The sequence below is a fragment of the Ylistrum balloti genome, unplaced genomic scaffold (genome assembly GCF_031769215.1).
Source record: "Ylistrum balloti isolate Yb309-2 unplaced genomic scaffold, AGI_CSIRO_Ybal_v1 Utg372150, whole genome shotgun sequence".
NCBI classification, from domain to species: Eukaryota; Metazoa; Mollusca; class Bivalvia; order Pectinida; family Pectinidae; genus Ylistrum; species Ylistrum balloti.
This window is the reverse complement of record NW_026783023.1, coordinates 1-20,624: the sequence shown is the minus strand read 5'-3', so window position 1 is coordinate 20,624 and position 20,624 is coordinate 1. Positions and strand designations below refer to the sequence as shown.

Here is a 20,624-nt window from a genome sequence, read left to right as displayed (position 1 = left end):
TGTCAAGTACTCTCTGAGAAATAATAATAATAACTTGATTCGTCAAAATTTAAGATGGCCACCAGTCGTTCATTTACTTTTTGTACAACACCAAAGGATACCTAGATATGCAACTATAATGCATTATGTAGAAAGAATAATCCATCAAGAACTTCTCAAGATAAAGTTTTTCATTTCACAAAGACTGTATTGAAAAATTTCAATGGGTATTAATCAACAGGTTAAAACTTATATAAGCCCTCTCCCTAAAGATACAATGATAATAAAATATAAATGTCAAAATCAAAGATGGTGTCTTGTCAGTCATTTTGTCTTGCTGATCATCAATCAGTCCAAAAATTGGACAACACAAAAGAATAGACCAGAGGCGACCTCCATAGAGATTAAGAGCTATCAACCAAGAACTTCAAAGAAATAATGATATTAAACTTTAACTCTACACATCCAAGACAGCACGTCTTGGCTATTTTAATTTTCTGCTTAGTCCCAAAATTGAAATAGCAAGGGACCAAGGAGAATCGACCAAAAACAAAATCTGAAATCGCAAATAACAATAATAATTAATATATGATCTTTTGAAATAGAAACATATAAAAAGTTCTTTTCAATACCTGCAACAAAAAGGATGACATACTTTTGACATGACCCAATGCAATTTTGTACATTTTTCATAAAAAGTGAATAATTTATAAATTACTTGTCTCACTTTTTGTTGAAATCACAATCTTATATCATTTCCATTGCTGATTATAGTATGACTGAAATCCATGCTAGCCTATGACATTTAAGTGTTCCCAATGACTATACACTAGTCAATGAAGAACAAAGTCAGTGATATAAGTTGTTGTTTTAGCACAAAGTTAGAAAACAGAAAGTGTATTTCTTCAGTAAATACATACTATCACTTAGACTATTGGGACTTGGTAAAACATCTATGATGCACCCATTTTAGTTGAAAATGTTTCATAGAATTTTGTATTTCTATTTCAAATCAAATGATTCTACATTTGGGTAACTTAATGATTACTTTATTTAACCAGTTACAAGCACAATCTAATTGGAAACAGTACAATCATTAAAGAAATAAATTGAAACATTCTGAGTTTGTATTTGGTTTTTCTTATGCCACATTTAACAATATATGAACAATTCATCAAGTGGAAATGTTGCTATTCTATTTCAGACCAGTACAGAAGGAAATTAATGGCAGTGAAGAGATTAGAAGACATATTCCTCTCGTAAGGATAATGAATGTGTGTATATAAAACAACATCAGAACAGATAAATGCCATATAAAAATAACTTCATATGCCGTTATAATTTCTGTTGAGACGTCGTTTTGATTTTGCAGTGTTGTCTATTTTCCATATTAAAACCGTCCAATTTATATAAAATTATATAGATGTATATATAAACTAAAATGCACAATGTGTAGAGTCCGATTATGTAATAACCCCAAAGTAGATTTTTTACCAATATGACCTTTCCTCGTGTATTTGGCAAACACAAGCACTTACATCTGGAATGTAAACAATCCATGTAAAAGTCCGCCAGAATTGACACAGCCTTCACACATTTATATGTTAACGTATGGGATATATAATAAAATACAAACCCTCTGTTACCTTATTTAGCCTTTTGATGACGGATGTTTGCCTGTTTATAAGGGCCTCGTAAGACTACATAACCGAAAGTTGTGAACCTGTCTCTTGTCACGACACCATCTGACCTGACCTTCACCTCCAGCACACAGTAGGAAAATTATTAATATGTATCAATATCTGAAGAAATACAAATATGCCTATATATATGGCTATATTTTTCGTCATCCAAAAAATGGTTATTATAACTTTTACTTATGAATGTATTTTGCAATAATTTAACAACAAATTAAATTATTAGGTGCGAGACTACAACAACAAAAAATGTCACATCCGGTAAAAATCACATGAAAGTTTTGGAAAATTTAGACTTTTATTTTACTTTCTAACAAGGATATTACATCCCATGTTGAACAGGTAACCGAAGAAAGTATTTACTAATCTTAATACCTCATTAGTAATTTTCTAATACACCTGAATTTCCATACACAATGAAACGCAAAAGACATGATGGACGGTTTGTCAACAAATGATGTCGAATTTATTATTCAGCTGGTTTTGGGCCTAACAATGTACTGCTGTAGAAACGAATTCATTTACTTACGGTTCATCAAACATACCCCTTCGAAGAGATAATTTAAAGCCGCCATGTTTCAAAGCAGAAAACAGGAGACTGATATTGTGTCTGAACTGGCCATTCTTCTCAGGAGAAGTGGTAAGTGAGCTGATCCACGGATACTTTGGGCCAATTGGCATGGTTCGTGAATGACTAGATTTTCTAATCTCATTGTCAAGCAATGTTATTGTGTAATATTGTCTTGTTTAGACATTTGAGGCCCGATACTAATATTATACTTATTAATCTATAGGATACGTTTAACAGATTGTCTACAAGCATATGACTAATAGACCTTCGTTTTAGAAATATTTATCATTACTGTTTTGAGTAATCAGTCAGTTACTCAATAGCATTGTCATTTTGAAGCAGAGACGCAGAAATTCCTTTTAAACAATTACAATAAAAGTTGTCAGTTTTTTTACATGACCCAATTAACAATTCCACATTGTACATTTTTTCACAAAATGTAAATAATTAAGTTGTCTGCTTTTTGTAAAATTTGTAAACTTTATCACCTCAATTGTTTATCAATTGCTTACAGTATGGCTAAAAATAGAACATAGGTAAATTCATGCGCACATATATGACATTTGCAGTAAATGCTCCAAATGGCTATACACTGTGAAATTGTTAAAATCATATTTTATCAGAGCGACTATTTTGGCTCCATCAAGAGCCAAATTCAGTGGTGTCAAGTAAACAAAGATTGAACAACAATCTGTTGATGTTTCAGTAGTCTGATTTCACACTGAATCATTCTTACAGGATAAAGGAAATTATATATTATCAGTGTCTTAAAATATAAGACACTGATACATTTGACAAGCACTACAACATACATAACGTCAGATAATAGATATAGAAATGATGACAAAAGTGTTAGAGGATTTTTTTCTTAGTTTTTGATAATGATTTCACTATTGATTTATCCAGGTGACAAGATTTTAAGCGGTGAAAGTAAGCTTACCCTGACAACACAATCCTTGTCGAGGCTGTATGTTTCTTTTCGGAGATACAGTGAGACTAGTCACCAAGGAGAGGTAATTAGTGACAGAAGGAGAGGCCGAGACAGAAAAAAGGAGGAAGACCTCCAGAGATGGAGAACTAATGTCCAGTTCCTAAATGATTTCATTGCAAAAACTGTTTCTCTCAAGGTAAAATTTAATGAGTAGTGTTTGATAATTATAATTAAAATCTTAAATGCAAACGTATCAAATTCAGAAGGAAAAAATTACTGAGAAGATATTTGTGAAATCTGCTTATTCTCAACACTAAATATAAAATTACAATATAAAATACAATATAAATATAAAATATAAGAAATTATGGTATGTTTAGTCCACTACCTTTTAGAAAGTGATGCATGGATATTTCCCGAATTTCATATGGATGCCTTTTGCCTTTAGTTGTGAATGAATGCTTTTGAGATTTTAATAGTTAGTGTTTGTTACCATAATCAGAATGCACTACATGAATAATTTTATCAATATTTAGATGTAGATTGTTTCTTCACCCTTAGTTGTGAATGGGTTGTCGGATGGTCCTGTGGAAATGCTCTCACCTTTCACCAAGGAATCAAAGGTTCAATTCCTGAAATGCACATGAGAAGGTTTGGGGTCACCTACCTGATCATGTCGGTTTTCAGTGGATACTTTGGTTTCCTCCCAAAGTAACTTAAGACCCCTTGTGTGCTTCATCCAGGCCAACAAAACAATTGATTTAAGTTGGAAAAAGTAGTTTTGCAATGGTTGTAAAATAAGTACCACTTGGGTAATGTTTATTTTTCAAATGTTGTGTAATAGATCTGGAAACTAAAAGGGTCAATAGATGGTCACCTTGGATTTTGGCTGCAGAAGTTTTGAAAGCTATTTCTCTCAAAGTTCTGCAAAGGTCTTTCTCAAACTTCATTTTTGGTATGGGGTCTTCTTTAACACTTGTCAGGCATGTTAATGTAACATCTTGGATTTTGAAAAAAGAAATTTGTTATTGCTAGTTATTAGGAAGTTGAGTGTTCTTTCTCAAACTTAATAGGAAGGTTCCTTTTAAACATTGGTTCTGCAAAATTAAGGTTTAAGTCTGATTACTAAAACAAATTTAGGATTTTCTGTCCTCAAATTTCATACTGAGGTTTCCCTGAGCCCCTTCTTAGGGTTGTTTCAATTTTAGATTGATGAGATAAACAATGGCTGACTGCAGGTGGCTATCTTTAAGTTTCAGTTTAAGATTGTTGTCACTATTTCTCAGAAAGCATAACATGGATAAAATCTCTAATTTCATATGTTGTTTCCAAAGTTTCATAGTTGTGCATGTTGGTAATTGAAACTGATCAGATAAACAAAATGGCTGGCATGTAGCCACTTTGGATTCAGACAGATGAAATTCAGACAGAAATATTGATCCCTCATAATTTTATGAAAATTCTACAATGGTGTATGTCAAGGTAGTCCTAAAGCCTTTTGTTTTATACCTTATTGAGGAAAAGAAATTTTACTTAAGTTACTTCACATATAGCACACCAAAGAACCTCTTAGCCTTACTAGAGTATGATATTGTGAAGGTATAGGTATTTTTCATTTGCTGACTTATTATCAGCTTTCTGAATGTTAGTTACAATTGAAGTTGCTTAAGTGGAATTTGGATTCATATTTGCAGTTGACACATGGAGCACAGACAATGCAGGAACCAGTGTATTTGTCTCGCTTTAGAAACATTGAAGTTCTGGAGTTGAAAAAAATCCCTGTACACATGTTGCATGGACTGCAGAAACTAAGAGGCCAGCTGAAAGTCCTCATTGTGGCCAGATGTCTTCAGAATCTAGAGGTAAACAATATGATCCAGTGATTATAATTACAAATATTTATTGCCGTTGTAATATCTATACTTGCATTTGTTTGACCATGCACTTTTATAGCAAATTTGTGGTAAAGAATTAAAATTTTTATAACCCATGTGAACAGACCTTCTGAATTATTAATGAGCCAAGGTAATACCCCAACACCCTGAAAAAAGTGTCGTTGGTAATGTTCTTTGTAAAGATATGTGGGATATGGATGTTCTACTCTATAGTATAGGATATGAGTTTAGAACCTTAGCAAATCCTTGGTTTAGATACTGACTGATTTTCAACACCCTCCGGCATAGAGTATCCAAATCCCATATACCTACAGATAATTGACTATTAATCCAACCCATTGAATTGATGTTTCTTATTATGTCACTTTGGGAGAAGATAAGATACACCTGTTCAGAGTAAGAGAACTTACTCTTACCAATATCTGCTGTGAACTATATATGTGTATATAATATGCTAACATTGTCTTTATAGGATTTACTGGAGACATGTGGAGGTGATCAGAGTGCCCCCATATCCTGGCCCCAGCTTACTAGTCTATATGTCAGCTGTAATGGCCTTCCAAGATTAGATAACTCTTTGGTATGTAAAAGAAACACTATATATTTAGGCCCCAATTTCATAAATCTTCCTTAACTTGAGGAATTTTCCTTAACTTAAGATTCCCAATTGGAAAGCATCATATAACTTCAAGAAAATTACTTGTATTTAAGTTTTCCCATAACTTACATAATGGTCTTCCATGGTAGTGAAGATTAAAGAAGATTTGTGAAACAAGGAAGGTCAGACTGACCTATGACTCATCTTTTGTACCATTTCGCCTTTGGTTTGTGAATTATCATATTTTGACTACTTTTCAGTTATCACTACATATACTTTATGAAGCTTGATGAGAACAAATCTTATGAAGAGATTCAGGCTTGTTAAAAATGAGATACAAAGTCTCCTTTGAATTTAACAGATATGATACATATGGGTCCTAGATGTACATGCTACATTTTGAGTTTAATGAGATATTAAGGATGGCTACCTGTCACCATTTGAAATTTTGCCATTTGAAGTTTGTTACTACTGTTTCTTAAGAATTGCTAAAATGGTTACAATCACCTTTGTCTGGTGTCCTTGAATTGTTAACATTTTTTGCTTTTTCTCAAAAACCTATGCACCAATTTCAGTGAAATCTTGCAGAAACATTCCCTGGGTTAAGATGAACTAAAATGATTAATTATGAGGACCCCACCTTACAGGAGCCTGAGGGGCAGGGCCAAAAGTGGTCAAATTGACTCAGATTTAATCAATCTTTTTCTCAACACCCAGATATAGTAGAATTAAATGCCCTTCATTGTTGGAGGTGTCTTAAGGTACTTTACCAAAATTGTGAATTTCAAGTGGATGAATTGCTTCCAAATGACTGACATTAACCTATATTCAAGATCTCTTGGGTTAAATGAGTTGAGATATTAAAATATCTTTTTCAACAAGCAGTAGGTTCAGAGTAAAGACATCTGTGTATGTTAAGAATATGATTTCAAGTTTGCAGAAAATGTTTTTATGAACCAACAATGTCTCCTTTGTAATCTGTACAGTAGCCGAGAAATTTTTCTAGGTCTATTTGGCTTCTTGCACATATAGGTCTTTATAGTCAGATGATGTTAAGGCCCATGGGTCTCTTGTTGAGCATAACATTGCTTATTTTCCATTGAGTGCCAGTTGCCATTTTGAATTTTGTCATATGTAGTTTGTTTCTGCTCTTTTCGAAAAACTTCTGAAGGTTACTGTTTGAATCTGGAAAAACGTTTTAAGTATTGACTATACATTGAGTGCAACATTTTGAACTCATTGGATATTCGAGATGGCTGTTGGTCACCATTTGAAATTTTGACATTTAAAATGTGGTAAAGCTATCACTGAAGAGTTACTATTACAATTAAGAATATTTAGCAGTATAGTTCCTTGATAAGCATGCCTTATATTGAGCTTCATCTGAAATAGAAAACAATGAAACATACACTCTTTTTCAAACGTTCCCAGTGTTGTACTCTGTACAAGCTACACTACTGTCATATTGTGTTGATTCAGAGGCATTAGAAATAGTTTTTGTTGTGCAAAATATTTCTTAAAAGCTAATTTAATCTCCATTCTTTTGTCAGAGATTACTGTCAGCCTTAGAAGTCTTAGATCTCAGCCACAATCAACTGTACAAGACTGAAGGCTTCCTAGAGGTAAGATGACACTGTAAATGTTGAGAGATCAGGCACATATCATTTTGACAGAGGAATCATGGAATGTGGCCTTTTCTAATCCTCAATGGATAGGTGTCAGCACAGATTCCAGAACAATTATGTAATGGAAAGTTCATGGTCCTGCTGGGATCTTATTCAATGTTTTAGTCAAACCTGTCTAGTGTCCGCCTTTGAGACCAGTGAAAATTGGTTGCTTTTTGTATGTTTTACATTATTGTTTGATTGATAATAAAGGTGTTAGAAATAATACAAATTATTTTATAAATAGTATTAAAAACATGAATGAACAATTTCTGTGCTATTAAAATGAGTATACAGGACTGTAAAGTTGCCATTGTATTGACTGACTGGTATTACAGAATATTACATGATTTTATTTTTCTTGTTTCTGTCTGTTTAGACTTTATCAGAAATCATCCGAGTAAACCTGGGCTATAATTGTATTGACTGTGACCGGTATTACAGAATATTACATGATTTCATTCTTTTTGTTTCTGTTTAGACTTTATCAGAAATCATCCGAGTAAACCTGGGCTATAATTGTATTGACTGTGACCGGTATTACAGAATATTACATGATTTCATTCTTTTTGTTTCTGTTTAGACTTTATCAGAAATCATCCGAGTAAACCTGGGCTATAATTGTATAGATAGTCTTCCATCATTTGCCATCTCAGCAAAACCAAAGATCAGAACACTCATCTTGAGAAATAACAACCTAGATAATTTAGAAGGTAAGTGAAGTTCCACTACAAAGGGAGCATTAAGTGATAACTCTGCCTTTTTTCACGACCTTTACAAAAAATCTTACACTACACTAGAAGTCTTTGTTGGTTGGTTGACTGGTTTTCTGTCTCCATGATTCCTCCCGTTACCGGGTATCATCTCACCAACAAACATCAGTGTTCTGATAACGTAAGGAGGCGACTTGCATCCCCCTCAGATTGGCGGAACCATCCGTAGTGGTTATGTTTGATTATTCTAGTTTTAGAAGATGGTTCTGAGGTCTGATAATGTCTTATCTTAACTCTAGCAGTCTGACCCATGTTCAGAAGTGGAAAGGAAGATTTGTTGCCTACACAAATTTTCTCTAGGTTAAGGTAATTTTGAAGTCCATCAAATGCCTTCAAAATAATTGTATAGTCTAACACAATCCCTAAATCCTGTATTGGTGTTATCATGCCTGCTCTTATTTGAAAAGCCACAGAGGAGTAACTGCATAAGTAAGATATCTCTTGATAAGTAATTCACAATGATATCAAAGGTAAGTCACTGTGACCTTTATTGTCTGCTTCACTAACTTGTAGCTAATTTTTGATCATATTCTGTTGTTGTTGTGTTACAGGTTTGGAGGAGTTTGTGTGTTTAGAGGAGTTGGACGTGTCCTCTAATTGTCTAGTCGACCATTCTTGCCTCATTGTACTCTCTGAGTTAAGCAAACTCAACAGGGTAAGGATTTCATGGTGTTTTACAATGATTTAAGATTACAGCACTTAGGTTTTTTCTTCTTTTACTTTTTATTTATTGATGGTAATCAGACTTTTTTTAGTACTTAAATTATTTTACAGATTGTTAATACAATATTAATAAAAATTCACACATATTTTATTTTCAGCTTAGTCTCCAGGGCAATCCCTTGTCTTTCCACCGAAGTCACCGATCATTAACTCTGCAACATGTCACTGCCAATGCTGCCCGGAACACAGTAAGTAGGATATTGACCTGTATGGAATTCAGTACTGAGGTTTAGTGGTTAGTTCCTCATATATGCTCATCAAAATATTACATGGGGGTCCACACTGCCTTCTCTGAAAACAGATATATAGGGGCTCTAACAGACATCTGTAAATATTGATATATAAAGCCCCTGATTCACTTCGCTAAGCATTCTGGTTAGTTAATGTCATGATACATATATACAGTGTTATGTATATTTGAAATAATGAGAAATGTTTAATGGCAGAATGCTGATACCATGGATTAATATGAATCTCTTACTTGATTTGTTATGATAATTGACATCCTTGTTACAGTTTACACTGGACGGCAAAGCTATTAGTCCCACTGAAAGATTGGTAAGTAGACGTTATATTTTCATGTTCATATACAGTTTTTGTTTAAGGCCTCTCATATGAGCATGATGAATGGATCATTAATAATCAAAATCTTTTATTTCAATGTTATTTTTGCTTTCACTTTTCATGTTAAATTCAAATTTCATACAGTACAATTCATCAGATTATTTACACAAAGTTTGTGATTAAAATGGGTCAACTTGGAAATTTGATTATGGTTGTTTTACTAACAGCTGACACAAAGGGGGGTAATGACAGCATCACGACGTCCCTCTCAGGAGGCACACTCCATCATCGCTGGAATGGATAGGTCAGGAACCAGTATGAGGATCGAGCGAGCCTACAAGTTTGATGACTCCGATAGCATAGCTACATCACTAAAGATTGGTTCACCTATCAGACGCAAAGCTGGACGTAGACGATCAAAGCCCAAAAGTCGTTTTTCTGGCGACGAAAGATTTCTTGATATATCCTCAACTGATGCAGATTCTTCCAGAGAAAACTCTAGATGTAAGTGTCTTTACCTGTGTATCGGGTAATATCTCACAGACTTGTGTCAGACATCATATCTGTATACCCGGTGATATCTCACACTCTTGTGTCAGACATCATATCTGTATACCAGGTAATATCTCACACACTTGTGTCAGACATATCTGTATACCAGGTAATATCTCACAATCTTGTATTAGTAATCATATCTGTATACCTGGTAAAGTGTCAAAAATTTAGTTCATATAGAAGATCCTAGAGGTGAATCATAGTCAAAAGTCTCAGGTTGGAAATTTAATATCTATTGCAATTTTTTTTTAGAGGTCTAAGTATCTGTATTTTGTGTTTGTGTGTGTTTGTAGCAGGTTCACCAGTAAGAGTGATTGAGGGGAGATCTAGCATACGAGATGAAGTGGAGGTGTTACGAGACCATTATGGTGTCAACTGGCTTCAGGTCATCAATGCTAACAAAGCTGCTGCCATGGAAAGTAAACAAAGTGGGATTAAAGTTCACACGGTGGAGCCAAAGAAACGGCAAGTCAAGGCAGAAATTTCCGTCAGTAAACCTGAACCAATTGTTAAAACAGAGGATGATATTTATCTGAACAATAGCACTGCTGGAATTCCTGACAACATCCCAGATGGAGCTAGTAGTCATCACAGTGACATTGAGGGGGATGATGACATTGAGGTTTTAACATCAGAAAAGGAAGGTAAATCATTTTAAACAGTTTTGCTTCATATCAAGGTGTATATTAGAATTGTGTTCATCGAACCGGCTCATTATACAGATATATTACAAAGGCATGTGAAAACATATTTGGAAATTAGAAAGAGTACAAGGGGAAACTCTGTAATTTGATTAAACAGGAAATTGATCACAGTTAACTCTTTTGTTTATATGTTTCACGTCACATGACTACATTGCAATAAATATCTTACCTCTGTGACTATGACCTTGCCAGATATCCAAACAACTGTGATACAAAGAGAGATCTCTTCAGGAGAGATTTATGGAAATATGATTGATAGTCCCTCTGAGGAAGGGCCCATGCTGGCCAAAAGACAGAACAGTTCCCATGGAGCAGAGTGGCAAAGGCTAGAGGAGGAACAGGAGCAATATTATGGTAAGTGTTGTTTATATACCCAGTTAATTTATATTATGACAGCAAAATCTCACCAAACAAACATCAACTTACTACCCAGCGGCAGTCTGAGAATTTCATTTTCAAGGACATTTATCTCACGTTGACCGCCTACAATTCCAAATATCAAATATTGTATGTAAATACAACTGTACTTCTTGTGACAGTAGAGTGGCATACAGTGAATATTCACTGTATATTTTGCATTTGTATATCAAGAGTTACAGCCCTTCCTTCATCAGTACAAGGAAACTGTGGATTACTCTTAAGAAGATTTCTTTATTGTTGAATATTACAGGGAGTGAGAGTGAACCTTTTATAGTGACCCTCCCCAACCAGGAGGACACTCATCTCATCGTGACTGTCAACCAGCGTTACATAATTGAGAAGGACCTTAATGGCCGGGTCATAGAAATGCTGGACCTAAAATGTTTGCAGAATGTCATACTCTCCCATAATACCTTGCCACAAGAAGAGGGGATGGAGTCAGAAGTAAAATTACCAGTGCTGCAGATGAAGTTTGATTATGTGAGGAAAGACAGACGAGAGCGAACTTATGTAATGGAAGATGGTGACAATGCTAAGGTACAAATTGATCAGAGAATTTGAAAATATTACTGCAGTGTTTGAATTTCATACTTTGAAATCAATTTATGGAAAAATGAGTATTATGTCAATAATTCCTCTAAATATGTTCTTTCTTGTTGAAATTATAGACTGAAAGGAGTTTTTACTGAATTTGTAGTATATTTATACCTATATGTTGATAGATGTATGACTTTGATTGAGAAGCTTTCTATAAAACAAATATAAGTCTAAATATTTATTACTGATATTAAATACCATCACAAATCTTCATTGACAGAGTTTTCAATTGTTACTGCAACCTTGTCTGGAAGAAAAAGAATTGGACAGAAAATTACAAGGCCTTCTTCAGGTACAATTATGAAGCATTTTAATACGGATATCCATTTGAAAATTATACAGTTTAATGATAATGATTAATATTTTGCTATCACTCTTGACCAGTTCATTTGAATTTTTTACTCTTTATTAGAACAGATTTATACAAAGTACACAATTTTCTTAGATACAATTGCCACAGTGAGAAAATAGTTTCTTGTTGTCCCTTTATCAAGTGTGTTTTTGAATGCTTTATAAATTTCCGGTCCTGATTTGTAATCTATTTGTTGTAGTGTTTGAAGTGTTCTGCCCAGTTTGACAAGTCAGAAGCTGAACCGTCACAGATCTCCTTATTACAGACTTTGTCCAGAAACAGTTCCACACAAGGTAAGAGACATCACCTGTCTCAAAATGCTGCTTTTAATCTTATAACTTTGATTACAGTATTTTGATCCTAGCAAAGTTCATATTTCCAGCTAGTGGTCAAAGTTAAAATAAATAAATCTTATAATAAAAATTACAAAACAATTAGTGGACAATCAACAGATCAGAGGGTGTAGTATTGTCAGAGATCTAAAAGATCCTCAGGACAAATAACTAATTACAGGGTTCAGTATTGTCAGCCTTATTATTATTACTTCTAATACATTGAAAGTTATATACTGGAACATAATAAATGACAGTGAATAATAATGATAGACAGTCATACATCATAATGTTACAAAATACTTGTTCCTCATTTCTGAAGATATTTATTATCAACATGCATTACATTATATTCTATAATGATGAGAAATACAGCTTTTGAACATTTTGATACTTTTTTGCATTTTGTGAAACCTTTAAAAAGATTATCTTCACATGACTTAATTTGTCAAGGAATAAGCATAATTAATCAAGATCAAATTAAATGCTATTGTTCTTTCCAGATGCCCCTGTAAAATACCAATGTCCTAAATGTAAAAGTCAGTTAGTAGTACAGGTGGACACGCATGAGAAATCCTCATCACATCAGAATACACCTATTGGCTCCTATACATCTGTGTCCAGCTACAATGGCATTACAGGTGGAGCCAGCAATAAAAGGTTCTCTTCCTCACAGTCACCTGTGAAGACTGGTCATGGCTCCCCACAACTTGGAGACTCTCTGATTAGCACAGATCTGGAATCTCCAGTCAAACAGAAGTTTGATGACAACCAAGGAATCTGGTAAACACACTATACACCAACAGCTAGGCAAATAAAAATGTCACTCATAACTTCCTATTTAATTTCCGTTCTTATATTCTGACCTCATTCTTGACGTATTATAAACTAAAATAAAATGTGCTCTTGCATGTTATTCTGTTTTGATTGATGATCAGATCACATGCTGTTTCATTGATAGTTTGCTTAGTTTATATTAAGTATACAGATATTTCAACATGTTGTTTGAGAGTATCTTATGAAACAATTTTACTATGTCTCACTCAGTATGTTGGTAAATTGAAACATGTTGATCCAGTGTTGGTTTTGATAGGACTCACTGTATATCTTGTCCCCTGATGAATGGCTTTGTCTCTGTCAGCAGCACAGATGATATAATCACTGGTTCTCCTGTTGCTAAGTCCACCCCATTAAAGGATGATGCTGCAGAACGACGTGTTTCTTTGTCATGCCAAGGTTTGTATTAAATGAAATCTATTTATTTAGTAATCATTATTTGTTTGACGAGAAGTTAATAAATGTGTGTTCACAATTTTAATGCAAAATTATAGTATTTTATTATATATTTTTTCTTTTCTTTTTTTAATCTTTGATTTTCAAGTGGTATTTTAAACATTGGTTCCATCATTCTAAATTAGTTGTGCAGATTTCCTTTGACTGTTATAATGTCAGTGACAACAGTGAAATGGTCCATTACAGATGAATCTAAACCTGAGCATCCATTACCCTCCCTTGTTGTGATGTCACGCTCAGATGGCTTCTCCAGGACAGAAGATCAAGCTGAGAAGCTGCAACGCATGACTAAGTCCTCATCCAGTGTGACTGGTGAACAGAGTGTAACCACCCCAACAGAGAATAAAGCTTTCCAGAGGAACTGCTCTTGGTCAGATATAAACAAAGCACTCTCACACAAGACATTACAACATAGAACATCAGTGGACAGTGACATTACCATCCTCACTAACACCAGTGAGAGTAGTGTAGCCGTTATCTCCGAGTCCAGTATTGAAACACTCCCAGATCCCAAGGTCAAGGTCACAGACAAAGATCAAGGTCAATGTGTGTTTAAGCAAGACCTACCACTGCCAATGTCTAATAGTGGGGCACATGCATCTAGTTTGGGTTCATCAAAGAAAGTCAATTTGAATGGCATTGCTGAAGAGCAAGGGGAGATAACTCCTATTGGTTCTCCTCTGTCAACAAGTGTATGTTCCAGTATGGTGTCAAGTGTGTATGAGAACTCACTGGTGACAGCCAGTGAAGAGGACATAAATTCATTGATTGAAAATAGAAATATGGTGAATCAGAAACTTCCTGTGGCAGTGGAGGACAACAACAATGGAGAAAATGACAATGACACAAGTATATATGATAATTCTTACAATAACGACAGTATTTATGACAACAATGTGGACAATGAACACCGCACATCCTCAACACAGGATACTAGTGATGAAATTGATAATATAACTAATGAATTCCATTCAGCTCTGACTACCCAAAACCAAAGCGTGGTGCCTGATCAAGAGAACGGTACAGAAGTGCAGTTTTCACATGGTAGCACTAATGGAAACCAGATGGAGATGTCAGATGAAGGTGAGACATCTACAACAGTATTAGCATCAGCGGAGGATGTGGACTTCACCACCGTGGATCACCGCCTCAAGCTCTACCTGATGATGAATATACTGGAGGATGGGGACGAGTGTCAGTGTGCTCTTCAGGTAAAATTAGTAACAATCATGTGAAAAAGGAAATGTCAGAAACTGGTATATCATTATGTTTCGATAAAAGAAACTTGTAATGAAGGATCATATATTAGTCACAGGAGCTTACTGTTCTCCAGTTAATTTTCTCAGAACCAAGGATATCCACAACCATTTGTTACATTATTGCATCTGTCAAAGCTCATCTCTGTAGGTAATTATCTAATTGTCTTGTTTCATTTTTCTGTACTTTGTAGAAGAAAATCTCCTACAGTGATAAATCTCACAATTTAAACCAGAGTTGGGTGTTATTGTAAAAGAGTTATCAGAGTTTCTCATTATTTTAAAAGTATGATTTTTGTATGTTGTAGTGTGATATAATCCAGTACATGTCCTCAGAACCTGTTAAGGGTGTCATTGTCTTCACCAACTCCAAAATCATAATACTGAAAATACTGGCGGAATTCTCAAGGTATTTGTATTTATCAATACAAACAAATGATAGTTAACATATATATATATATATATACCGTATTTATTCCAATAAATGCCCCGGGGGCGTGAGATTTTTCAGACAGGGCGATTAATAGAACACAAAATTTCATAATTTGTTGGTCATGACATGCCATGGCTGCCACTTAAAAACATTGTTTAACAAACTAACGAATTACTCAGCAAAGAATGCATTTGAAAATTGCAGTAATTCTAACATCGTTGTAGCTTTAAACATTGTTGTCAATTGCATTCTGATAACCTGAATTCTTGTATGAAATGACACGATGTCAGTCGTGTCAGCTTCAATCAAAAACGTACAATGTTCATCATCGCTTGTAGGCCTAGTTTGCATAACAAAATAAAAAAACACAGCGGTATATAAGCCAGTCTGTTTCTTAATAAATCCCACATACCTGATAACAATGTCAGGGACGAAACCAAATTACGACACTGCTTTCAAGCTTAAAGTAATCGCCTTCGCAAAGGAGAAGGGTAAACATGCCGCTGTGAAAGTGTTTCGTGTTGACAGAAAACGAGTGCGGGACTGGTGTCAAAACAAAGAAAAATTTTAAAATCTTTCTAAAACATCTAAACGCTGTAAAGGAGGTGGGAGGCATGTCAGATATGAAGATATTGACAAAAATCTGATGAGATGGCTACAGGACAGACGGGAGGCCAGAATACGAGTGACTAGGAAAGCATTGCGGTTTGAGGCCCTGCGTATGCATAGGGCAAATGGTAGTCAATCGTTCAAAGCCTCATATGGATGGTTTTCTAAATTCAAAAAGAGACATAACATTTCGTTCAGGCGATCTACGCATGTGGCACAACATGAAGTTTCATTAATTGATGATTTTATTGACAGTTTTTTTAATTTCATGTTAAGAATGTGTTGGCTACGAGAATACCCCGATAGCCATATCGCTAACATGGACGAAACCCCGGTGTGGTTTGACATGCCAGGAAAATCGTCAATGGCAATAAAGAAGGAAAAGGAGGTCAGAGTTTACAGTACTGGCCGCGAAAAACAAAAAATAACAGTGACACTGGCAGCATATGCCAATGGGACTAAAATCGCCCCCCTTTTGCACATACCAGGCATTCGTCCCCTTCCGAAAGATGACATACCAAGTGGTATTGTGGTATACATGTGCGGGGCAAGACAAAAATCCTGGGCAAACGAGGAAAGTAAAAAATTTTGGTTAAAAAAACTCTGGGATGTGAATAATACAGCTAGGCGGTTATTAGCTTTGTAACCTGACTCCTGAGTTGTTGAAATTTACTGAGAAAACAGGTGGGGGGCGTTTATTAGAGACAGGGCATTTATGGAATAAATACGGTATATGTACATGGTGTCTAGCCTAGATTAAATGATAGTTAACATATATATATACACGTACATGGTGTCTAACCTTGATCTAATGACAGTAAACATATATATATATACATGTACATGGTGTCTAGCCTTGATCTAATGACAGTTAACATATATATATACACGTACATGGTGTCTAACCTTGATCAAATGATAGTTAACATATATACATACATGTACATGGTGTCTAGCCTTGATCTAATGACAGTTAACATATATATATACACGTACATGGTGTCTAACCTTGATCAAATGATAGTTAACATATATATATACATGTACATGGTGTCTAGCCTCGATCAAATGATAGTTAACATATACATATCCATGTACATGGTTTCTAGCTTCGATAAAATGATAGTTAACATATATATATATGTACATGGTGTCTAGCCTTGATCAAATGATAGTTAATATATATATATATACATGTACATGGTTTCTAGCTTCGATAAAATGATAGTTAACATATATATATACATGTACATGGTGTCTAGCCTAGATCAAATGATAGTTAACATATATATATGTGTGTGTGTGTGTGTGTGTGTGTGTGTGTGTGTGTGTGTGTGTGTGAGGGGGTGCGTGCGTGCGTGCGTTTGGTTTGTAGCCTCGATAGAACTTAGTCTGTCTGAAACAACCAATCAGGGAACCTGACAAAGTTTAGCTAACAGGAGAGAAGTTCCCTACTCTATAATTGACAAATTGGTAGCATTACTTAGGATATCCAGTTTACCATGAAGTTTACCTTGTCAGGTCCAGATTATGCAATTGATTTTCTACACTTTGTCAAAATTGTAAATTGAAGATTTTGGATGGTAAAAATAATCCAGCACATTTTGCTTGATGTTTGGTTAGAAACATAAACAATACAGCAAAATATTCTAACATAAACATAAAGCACTAAGTCATTCCATGTAAAATTGTGCCAACCACATTTAAAATGAAAGCAAAAGTCACTCAACTATGTAACATTCTGATATTTTAGCAGTGACTCTGTGGACATGTCCTTAAGCTGTATAGAAAACCAACCAATCACCGAGCTGCAATACATTGACATCGGTCTTGGTTACCAGACGCTGCGGTTTGAGTTTGATACAGAGTGTTCTAGCTACACCTTTCTAATCAGAGATGAGAAGAGATGCAAAACATACATCAGCCTCATTACAGGTAAATAGGAAGTGAAATTTATGTATTAGGGTGACATATTAGTATTTGGTATGGGACTTCAACAGTTCAGTAAGTAAACATCACAAACAAGGTGGGTGGTTTGTAGTCCCTGCTTTGGTTGGTTGGGAATTCATGGACATATTAGTATTTGGTATGGGACTTCAACAGTTCAGTAAGTAGAAATCACAAACAAGGTGGGTGGTTTGTAGTCCCTGCTTTGGTTGTTTGGGAATTCATGGAAAGCTGATATAACTGATCATCCTTTGCTGGTGTTGTTGTGTCATTGTGCAAGACACTCCATCCAGCATGCTTTGAAGATCTTGTGTCTGGCCTCACACATGTTGTTCGGTAAGGTATACGCCAGCTACTGCAAGGATACCCCACCTCAAAATAACTTCGGTATTCACTGATCAACCTGTCAAACAAACAAATATTTTGTATGTTATTTATCACTCCCCTCATCCCTTGTTCTCAGTATCAATTGATAGAGGAGGTGACCCAAATAGCAATTGACCTATTTCTGTCCATTAACAGCTTTTAGTATGCCATCTGCTATCAGCTATCTGATAACATTGATTCATTTACTTCTGTTCAAGAGAGAAAAGAAAGAATATTAAGATGATTTGCATGCATCTTATTGTAATCCACAGAGGTTGAATGTATTGAAAACCTATAACAATTTCTTCTGATAAGACATGAAACATTGACACAGTATATTAGGGCTCTGCAGTAGCTTGTTGAGGGGCCATATCTTGCTGAGGTGATGAACTTGTAATATATACATATATAAAAAGTAAATATACCTACATGTGGATGATTACTGTTAATGAGTTTAGGTATAGTGCTTGCTGAGGTGATTGGTTTGTAAAGGGTTAAAGGGACAACTTAGGGGAGTTTGACTGAATTATTTTTTATTTGTATTACCAATTTCTTTGTGAAACTTTTTTTCCTTATTTGTTATGGATAATTCAAATTGAAATGTTGACAGAAGCTACCCTTTTGTTGTATTTAAATGCAGTAACAAATGTGTCACTAATTGTTTGGCTAGAAGTTCATTGTCATAGATATCAACAGTAGCTTGCTGTGAAAAACATGACAGGAAGTAACCAATTCTGACCCCTGACCTTTTTATTACTGTGATGTAAGTCTTGTTTTTAAATAAGTGTATACTGTAATTTGTTGGAGGTTACATACTCTGAGGCTTTTCTGTTGTCTAGGTATTGTTCAAAGTACAGCATTCAGTAATGGCAGTCGACTGGAGGGAATATCCAAATACAATGCCACAACATTGGACAACTTACGGGCCGCCATCATTGCCAGCGATTTGGAGGAAGGGGAGATAATTGAAGATGACAATTATGTGTTGGTGCGCTATTTATCGTGTCATCAGACAATTGATGCAGGTAAGTCTACAAAGGAACAGTCATAATTAGCACTCATTTTATAAAAGTTGACTACAGAGCTTCCATTCTTTTATACTGTCTCGCCACACTGAAATATTTCTAGAAACATGAAGGTGTTATGTATGTATTGTCTACTCATCTAACCATGGTCATCCTCATGCTATCAGTCTGATCAGAACCTTCCAAACAGCTGATATTACAATGAAAGTAACAGCAAACATGTGAAGGAATCAATATCTTGTTATTACCAGATATTAATGTGGTTTGGTTTTTGATCAGCATGCTGATTATTTCTTTCTAATAGTAGATTGACAGTACCTCTATTTTACATTAGAATTGCCTGTGTTTTGTTTCCTAACTCTGATATTGCTTGTAATTCTTCTTCTTTTACTCGAACTCTTAAATCCTTTGAACCAGATGAAGATGAGCAGCGTCCAGTAGGCCTTGCTGTCACTGCAGCTGAACTTTGCCTGCTACAAGAAAACCACCAGTGGCCAATTCCTAGGCTCCAGGCACCCCTAAGTGAAGAAGTCAAAGGGCGACAGTTCACATTGCTTGACACCCAGAAAATAAACAACATAGCAACAGTGGTAAGAATGACATAAAAATTTTTGTGTAAAATTTTGCTTAATATTGTAAAACTAAGGTGAGGTAAGGAGTGAACATTCAAGTTCATGTTCATATAGTGTTAGTATGAGATTAATTTTACAGCTGGTAATTATCATTTTGGTTCGGATTATGAACCAGAGATAACATATTGGTATCACTCTATCATTTTTGTGCCCTGCCTTTTGGTATCACTCTGTCACTTTTGTGCCCTGCCTTTTGGTATCACTCTGTCACTTTTGTGCCCTGCCTTTTAGTATCACTCAGTCACTTTTTGTGCCCTGCCTTTTGGTATCATTCTGTCACATTTGTGCCCTGCCTTTTGGTATCACTCTGTCACTTTTGTGCCCTGCCTTTTGGTATCACTCTGTCACTTTTGTGCCCTGCCTTTTGGTATCACTCTGTCACTTTTGTGCCCTGCCTTTTGGTATCTCTCTGTCACTTTTGTGCCCTGCCTTTTGGTATCACTCTATCATTTTTGTGCCCTTCCTTTTGGTATCACTCTGTCACTTTTGTGCCCTGCCTTTTGGTATCACTCTGTCACTTTTGTGCCCTGCCTTTTGGTATCACTCTGTCACTTTTGTGCCCTGCCTTTTGGTATCATGCTGTCACATTTGTGCCCTGTCTATTTATAGGGGCATTTCTTGTTGCACATGTAATAAATTCCTATGTTTCGGATTAAGTTATTGTATCAAAGTGAGGATGGTGAGACATTCATTTATGTAAAGAATTTT

The 20,624-nt window shown here is 35.2% G+C and overlaps 1 protein-coding gene across 1 annotated transcript; it reads left to right on the top strand.

The window, feature by feature from the left end:
* Window positions 1–2,249: 2,249 nt before the first annotated feature.
* On the top strand, window positions 2,250–19,874 carry LOC132564302 (serine/threonine-protein kinase 11-interacting protein-like; the record flags this gene model as incomplete). Its single annotated transcript, XM_060228972.1, has 22 exons — window positions 2,250–2,316; window positions 3,154–3,374; window positions 4,873–5,040; window positions 5,546–5,653; window positions 7,222–7,293; window positions 7,919–8,048; window positions 8,660–8,763; window positions 8,930–9,019; window positions 9,348–9,389; window positions 9,623–9,899; window positions 10,244–10,594; window positions 10,847–11,008; window positions 11,325–11,611; window positions 11,892–11,963; window positions 12,223–12,316; window positions 12,859–13,138; window positions 13,500–13,591; window positions 13,835–14,859; window positions 15,213–15,313; window positions 17,700–17,881; window positions 19,099–19,284; window positions 19,702–19,874. Coding segments are annotated over exons 1-22 (4,284 nt in total), but the record flags the coding sequence as incomplete, so codon positions are not given.
* Between the last annotated feature and the right edge of the window lie 750 nt (window positions 19,875–20,624).